The sequence below is a fragment of the Opisthorchis viverrini genome, assembly GCF_000715545.1.
Source record: "Opisthorchis viverrini unplaced genomic scaffold opera_v5_120, whole genome shotgun sequence".
NCBI classification, from domain to species: Eukaryota; Metazoa; Platyhelminthes; class Trematoda; order Opisthorchiida; family Opisthorchiidae; genus Opisthorchis; species Opisthorchis viverrini.
This window is the reverse complement of record NW_008751779.1, coordinates 604,482-612,853: the sequence shown is the minus strand read 5'-3', so window position 1 is coordinate 612,853 and position 8,372 is coordinate 604,482. Positions and strand designations below refer to the sequence as shown.

The 8,372-nt window shown below is 43.9% G+C and overlaps 1 protein-coding gene across 1 annotated transcript in view; it reads right to left on the bottom strand.

Moving 5' to 3' along the window:
* Positions 1-1,845: 1,845 nt before the first annotated feature.
* T265_06114 (hypothetical protein) overlaps positions 1,846-8,372 on the bottom strand; it is a gene marked incomplete at both ends in the record, with an annotated part of 15,584 nt that continues 9,057 nt past the window's right edge. Inside the window, 2 exons of the mRNA XM_009171300.1 lie at positions 1,846-2,122; positions 5,661-5,918. Of these exons, the coding sequence (XP_009169564.1) occupies positions 1,943-2,122; positions 5,661-5,918 (438 nt within the window). The remainder of the gene's footprint in view (positions 2,123-5,660; positions 5,919-8,372) is intronic.

Here is an 8,372-nt window from a genome sequence, read left to right as displayed (position 1 = left end):
CTGAGTGAGTTTCCCTGCTAGCTTCTTGTACAGTTTTGAGCTTTTATTCTGGTGGTCTCTTGTCCCTAGTGGTCGGTGAACCAGATTTGAATGTTTGAACCCGGGTTTCCCTTCATCTTCCCTGAGTTTCCCTGCTAGCTTCTTGTACAGTTTTGAGCTTTTATTCTGGTGGTCTCTTGTCCCTAGTGGTCGGTGAACCAGATCAATTTGAATGTTTGTTGACGATGTCTTCGGTGGACTGCCACGCTTCCATAAATTCGCATTCTTCAGTTGCTCTTGCTTGGGTCCATGTGCGAACATCCCTCCAGTCGGATCGTTGGTCTATGTGCCCCAAGATGAGTGAAAATTGATCGCGCCTTTTGCAGCAATTTCGTATTCCTTTTGCTTCTCTTGTCATTGTCCTTTCATTGAGTCCAGTATATAACATTGTTCTCCACTTGTGCACCTCAGTTCCTTTTGGCTTTCACCGAATCCTCCACAAGATGTTAGCAGGTTATACCACGTTGTCGCACAGGCTACGCAGTCACCTCAGTGACGTACTTAATACGGGAGTGGGAGGAGTTTGCCTTCGCTTTGCGCTGTGGGTTAGTCGTATTTAGCTTTTTGGATGGTCGTCAAAGAAAACTGATTACTCATTCTTTAAAAAAGCCTGCACAAGTGTTCTTCTCTGTTGATCTTGGACTCTGTAATGTTTAGATCCTCTTGAAAAGTGCCCGAATGCAGCTTGCTTTGTAAAAATTTGGATGGTTGATTTGGTAGCTCAGAAATTTAGTCCATATGCGTCGCCCTTCGTTACAACTCGGTTTTTAGCCGTTTGCTTGGTAATCCAATGATAAGGACGTCCAGAAATGCCAGTTTCTCATCGTCAATTTCTTTCATTATTAATCGAATGCAATGTTGCTCAGTGGTTGGCTTATTCGTTCCCGTTCATTCCTCCTTATGAGAAGAGAAATGTCACCCAAGTGGCGGATCCACATTCTGGGATTCATATCAGATAATGCAATTCGTTCTAGGGTTTCTGTTGCGATTTTTGTGGTAAATCCTGAAATTGGGGACCCCGATAGTTGATTGCAGCGTTTTCCGTTGACTTCAAAATGTGGTCAAGCAGAAAAATTGGCAGAGGTCTACTTACTCTATCTATTCAGTTAGTAGGTCACAGTTAGTAGGTCACAGTTATCCAACAACTCGGTAACAGAACTCTAAGCAGTCGACGTCTACTGATGTGGAAATTCAGCTTACATCAAATGATAACATTATTCCGTCGTGACTGATGTTTCCATCTTTCAGTTTCTTCAGAAGTCTTCCAGCATTGTAGACTGAGCATTGAAAACCATCGATAAGCTATTTTAGGTACTCCCACAGTCCCTTCGAAGGACTTTAGTTCAGTGTTTCAGGGAGTGATACGATTAGAAGCATCAGGATCACCGACCAAATCAAAAGAAGGCAGACCACAACTCAACCCAAACCACAATCGGGCCAGTGAACTCCCGAGACTAGCTCCAAATTAGCCAATCACGTTGAGGGATAGCAGATACGATACAAAAGCTATATAAATGGACACCGGTAGGAAGGAAGAATCCACACAACCGCGTACTGATGACATCTCCTTATTTGGTGACAAAACATTTGTAAACTGATTGTTGGCTTGACAGATTGGCTTCACTTTCATCATGACATCGATGTGAAACATCCAAATCCACACACCAACCAAACAAAACATCCTACAACAGCCTGGGAGTGTGGGTTTTCTTATCTTAAAACAAGCTATTCAAGAGATTTCAACATCGGTACGACAGGACAATAGTCCAAGACTTACGGTCATCATGAAGTGTGAATCAGTATTACCAGAGAGAAGAAATCCAATGAAGAAGCGTATTTTGGAATGAAAGCCCAAGTGGTGGTATTACACATAGGTCAAGCTGAACCGTACTGAAAAAATATCTTATGGATTGAGTCGAGAGAAATCAGCTATCATGCGTTCTTGAATTGCCATGTAGGAGTCATCCGAAGCGCGCTGCGCCGATGGAAGAAAACTGGGGAGGCCGCGAACATGCAGGTTGACTGACTGGAAAACATGTTGATTTGGGTCAAAAAACTCCAATGGGTCGGGAGCCGGAAACACCTACAATGAAGAAGCGAAAAATGTGGACACAATTAACACACACACACAATGGTTACCAATGGCAGTGACCATACGAACCACGAACAGTGTCCTATCCTAGGTTGGGAAAAAATTCCATCCTGGTGACATCTTTCGTCTTCGGAGCATACTACATGGTCAGGTTTCAACGAAACCCTTGAATTGTTCAAAAATAGATATGTTGGAAGATTACGAATAGACATACGATAAAATTTTCATAAAACCGAGTGAGTGGTACTTGTCTTTGATTTGTCCGTAAAACGCGGTGTACTCTGTCCTGTTGTATGGTGGATAGATTGGCGCTCTGAGCGATTGTGGCCATGAGGACTCACGGGCACATCTATTCCATTTACATTCGCTTCATTTTGTATCAAACTGAGAGAAACACACCTTCGGATTCATCCCGTATGATATACACAACAGTGTTTCTATGCGCACCCAAGTTAGGATCAGTCCACTGTGGGCTTGGTTGTCAGGTTGTATCAAGTGTCATAAGCAGTTACCCCGCGATGCTTAGTTGACTGAGAGAAGGTCATTATCCATTATGAGCCATTGATCGGGACCATAAAAGGATCGGAGAATTAAAACAAATGGAATCCGGAAAGACGATAAAACCAGACCAACAATATTTCCGTGGTCTAGCTATCATCAGGCCAAAAAGCAAGGAAAACTGCGACCAATGTGACGAAACGATATTCCTTTACACATCGGACTACACGCATGAAACGGACAGTAGTAGAGTACGAGACTAAATAACTCGTTTCCAGATGGGAGGCGATGGTAGCGATGTGACGAGGCTAGTTAGCACATGGGAAGGTGGAGGGCTAAAAGTTTAAAACCCTTACGGTCTCGAGAAAACGATTGGTGGAAGGTCCTTTGCATCATGATGCTAGTGGGTTACAAACAGATGAATGTCACTTTAGGCGAATCCACTATATATCACTCCACAAGTGACGCGACGCACACTGAACAGTAACAGCGGCCAGACAGTCCGGTCGGAAACGGACAGCACGCTCAGTCCTTGGTAAGATGACGTGCCGGGTGACGCCCACAATTCCGAAACTATATCCATGGTTGTGTGGTTGAATACAGAGTCTCGTAATAGGACATGTCTTGCGGTCAAGACCCATTACTGACGAAATAAATTAGCAGTCACCGTCATCATCTGAAAAACAGAAACTCACCTGCCACACCACAACCATATGGTTATAAAAATATATGAGCGACCCCACAGGAAGACTTGGTATCTTCCAAACGAAAAACAATGCCGAAACAAAAGACCACTCCCGATGGGGCAAACAGACGAAGGCCAAGCAATGAAAACGTCTGTACAGTTCAGTCATTTTGTGTATTTGCAGTATCAAGTGATATTTTAGGTGTTACGCGACAATCCAGTGTAAAATAGCCTGGTTTCATCGGGAAAAGAGGAGTAACCAAGCGGACATGAGGATAGTAATTTATGTGAGCGAATCTTAAAAGTATTGGTTCCTATATCAGGCATCAGTCAAAATGTAAACACACGTAAGATGGTCACACTCTTCGTGAGTTACGGGCATAAACAGGCGTCCACTAGTCATACGTGCTGCAGGATCACCAGCTGACAATCTCGAAGAGTCACATCGAAAACGATGCTTGCATGTAATAAAACAGGACTGTCTTCTTGAAGCCCAGGGGAGAAAACATCTTTCCAATGGAAGCTGTGCGTACTCTCAAATGTATTTTATTGCAAAAACTTGCTAGACACTCACAAAAACAACCTCTGAGTAAGGAAATGCCACTTAAGATGACTGTTAAAGTCACTCTCCAACACGTTTTACAGCAATCGGCGACAACACGAAGAAAGCAAAGGATACTGTAGCTAGTTTACGAAGGAACAACCGCCAGACGATAAACTTCAATTGGGCATGTGTGTTCAATAGTGGCAGTACCACAGCGGGAGAAGCGACAATGTAGGCATCCATGATGTGGCGTTTACTCTGATTCAACAAGTAAATGAAGCCTTTTTTCCACATTAAAATAACTTGAACAAGGACAAAAGCAAGGTAAGTCTCCACTGTTAGGTCCCCACTACTAGAGTGCTAGACTACGAGACCTTATCATGCTTTTCAACGCTATCCACATTTTGCGGATCAACAGACGAATGCCTAAAGCAACTTCGTAATATTGTCCAACAAGAACACTACAGACATCCACATAAACGTTCGGGACCGAAACGCCAGCATTGATCCCGTTGATTCGTCCGACCGCCAGCTAATTAGCAAGTCCCACTTGGAGTGACTGTCTCGTTGGTCTTTCAGACTTGAACCCGTTGCTTATAAGTAAAACCCGATAAACCGGGTCTTCATCACGTTCACAGCGTGCGTCGATGTGATGAAAATCGAATCCACATATGCGCCAACTTCACTTTAGGTCGTTTTCGCGACCAGAGACATCGGAAAAGCCAGCTCATCCTCAAAGTGGTATCAACTGCTACAAAGCAAAGTAAGTAGCAAACACACCACCGGTAATTCAATACATCCAACTACGGCCGGATTTGGCCGGCTTTTTATCTTGGATCAGTAGGGTGCAACAGTTCTACCCTCGTGTTGATGCAGCAGCATTGTCAGGGATAACAGCAGACTAGAATTACATTTTGATAGCTAACTAGCATAGAAAAATGGAGAAAGAAATCCTCAGTAAAAAGTACGGATATTGGAATGGTGTGGATTGGGACTTAATGCAAATGCCTTATATCCTTAGGGAAAATGATCAACCTTAGTACTCTGCTATGAAGGCCAACCTGACTGAAGTAGCAGCGCTGAATCCGGCTCAGATCCGACAAGGTCGGACCGTATCGTGGGATCTGTCACAAAATGCTTTCCGGTTCAGACAGTTCACTGTACGGGTTACTGAGAGCCATTAACAGATATCCAGACCCCCCAAAGAAAGCGAATAGGGCCATAAATGCTGTCAGACGTTATTTTTATTCTCCTATGGACCCCAGCCTTTCAGATCGATAAGGACAGTTGTGGCTGAGTAAATAATAAAACTTAGTCCTTCAGCCCTAACGCGCTTTCGGCGCTAAGCTGTCATGCTACCAGGACTGAGATAATCCCGGGTGGCTCAAGTATAGAGAGGAACAGTCGAGATGAAGAGGTTAAGTTCAAACCAGATCAGTAAATTCGCGTTACTGAGCCACATAGAGCTCGGTAGCTAAGTGGTCGCGGAACCTTGTTGTTTGACCATATGGATGAGGTCATAACTACCCCAAGTAGAAAGCGTCTTTAAAAGATCCCGGTCACGCTCGTGCTATATGCAAGATCTCCATAAAATACTTCAACGCTCAGTAATAGTAGGTATAAACAAACCACGAAGAAGTATTTGAATGTGAAGGTCAGACAAACTTTCATCGCACATCTAGCATATCTAGAAACACACTAGTTATACTCCCTTAGGTTACGATAATACTTCGTTTAATTGTAGTTCACAAACTAATGTTCAGTCACCGGCACCCAAAAACAACGGGTCACACGTAACCTACCGGTTTTTGCTTGGCAGCCTTCTTCCGTAACTGAGCCATGTGTTTTCGCTGGTTAGCAACCCGTTCTCGTTCTAGCCGGACAATTTCGGATTCGTCGACAGTCAATTCCATGAGATTGTTGAACGTACAAACATCATCGGGTATATTCACAGTTAGACCGGGATTAAGCAACAGCGATTCCGCGTTACTTTGGGAGGAGCCAGCACAAGCCTCCTCCACCAAACGAGCGGCTTCTTTACGTGCACGCTCACAAGGACCCTGAAAGTGCAAATGGTCAGACGATAATTCGGCTGTGAATATAACAGCCTGTGGTAATTGAACTCAGATTCTGTATCCCAGGTTCGCTGCTTGCCAATCCAAGACACGGGTCAGGACAGGTCCGCATGCGTTGCATGCATATACAGAATATGATATTGGACAACATTAAGTTAGAGAAACCTATCAGGCGTTCGAGACAACCGTGATGTTGGTGGTACTTCTCTAGAAAAGTGGTTCCAAAAACCTCTCAGTTGGCTTCACAGTCACGCACAGGAGTTAAGGATAACCATAGTTTAAAAACACCACCTTTGACATGATACAATCATTGCAATTAACCCTTAGTTTGATGGAGGGATACGATGGCAAGGAAGCAGTCCACGTTGTTCTTCTTCGACTACCGAAATCGACTATTGTTTCATTGGCTACGTCCAAATGCATTTGCAAATTTTTTTTACACTCGTCCTTTGATGTTCGCCTTTAAACAATCACTTTAGGTCGGACGCTTTTGGGTCCTAGAGCATGTTCCGAATAACTGATGTTGTTCACTCCAGCCTGAGTTGTGTTCCTAAGCTGAGGAGAGAACCAGAGCTCAATGCACAGCTTGTCACTAGATTTCGACAAATGTGGTGTGCTGTTACTGGTGTGCAAAAAACATCGTACATACGACACAACACGGGAAAGAGAAAGGGACACAGGACTAACTAAGCGTGAATACCTTGAGTTAATTTTATCCTCATATACTTACCCCGGCCACTTTTAATTCCTAAGCATATATCACCCACCAAGCTATTGAACCCGAAATGAGGCGCAGGCAAAATATTGTACCTTCAGCTCCAGTGAGCGCACGATACACTAAAGATCAAGGACGCTCTCCGATGAATGATTGGAGCAAACAGAATTATCCCGTCACAACTATTCGATTTTTCCTTTATTTTTTCATCCAGATGCAAAACCGCGAGATTTGGGCTGGCGCAAAACTCGCAGACAGTTTATGGATGAACTCCATGTAACTGCTATTACAGCGACTCTTGGTGAGACCGGTCAAAAACGGCAGCTCCGTTGGAGTCGCGAAGGTCCAGGAAAGGTTTAGTAAAGTTCCAGCTCAATGCAAGCATTCGAAGTTTGGTTGTACAAAAGAAAAGGTGTGATCGATGTTTTCGAGGAAAAATTTACCCCACTGTGGACACCTGAAACAAAACGGTTCTATATTGGTCATGAACTGAATGTGGTGGGGCCGACCAAGTGATCGGTCGAGTTGTAGAGACTTCACAGCTTACGTGACAAATAGAATGCTTTGTAACTTGGATGGTTAAGTTATTCCTTTTTTGGAACCATCCTCCCTAAGAACAACGTAACTTCCGCCAGACGAACCATTTTAAGATGGGAGATTCGCTATTGTCTTTAAAAAATTCTACCTTTGTGGGCATTCTTTAGGCAGCAGATCTTCCCAATGTATCGACCGATGGTTGCGTGATCTACATTGCGCCTGATTAAAAACATTGTAAGATATGGCCACCAATCGATCTCAGTGGTGTTCTTGTTGTTAGCTTCTATCCAGATTGCCTGAAAGTGTATCTGGTAGTGTACACACCTCGAAATGATTACAGTAAGCTAACACTTTACTCGTTTCTTTATCCTTTTCTTACGGTTCCGCCGGTCTTCAGACTAATCAGGTAGGCGCAGTCTCCGAGTTTCCGTCAACCTTATGTTCTACTTGAAACCTAATTGCACAGATTTATCGAAATACACTCATTTGCAAACAATTTTGGTTCCATGAGAGACTCACCTGGAATACAGCGGAGTCTCATTTGCAATGCCGAAGAATTTTCAGCAACCTTACGAATACTGTACTACATCTTGACTAGAATTATATATCAACTCCATTAAAGCAATTATATCCCTTCAGTTGTTTAAACAGAGCAGTGAGAAGACGCAAAATGGTGGATATACGCCTTTCGTATTGGATCGTCAGTACCAAATTAATCATTATCATCATCATCAACGACAGCATGAAATCAGTGTTCAACACCGATGCTTCACTGCCGTACAACCATGACTTATTTGAAAGCCTTATTGTGGACGGGGGAGGGACTTAGTGCTAGCTTAACACAATCATTCCGAGGTGCCTACACCTCCAGACATTCACTCAGGCAATCTGGATAGAAACTGACAACAAGAACGCCACTGACATCGGTTGGTAGCCATATCTTCTAGTGTCTTCAACCAGGCACAGTGAGTATCACGCGGTCCCCATCCTGGAAGGCGAAAAGCATCGACAGCACCCAAGCATTTCCTGATCTCCTTCATACTCCTCTGCCAAGTCAAGGGTTGGCCACCTCTCTGTTTACGCCACTCCGAATTGGGCATGGAAAACAGTACTCTCTTCGGCAGACGATGGTTCGGTATACATACCACATGTCCCAACCAACGCAGCTTCTGGTGCTGGACACATTC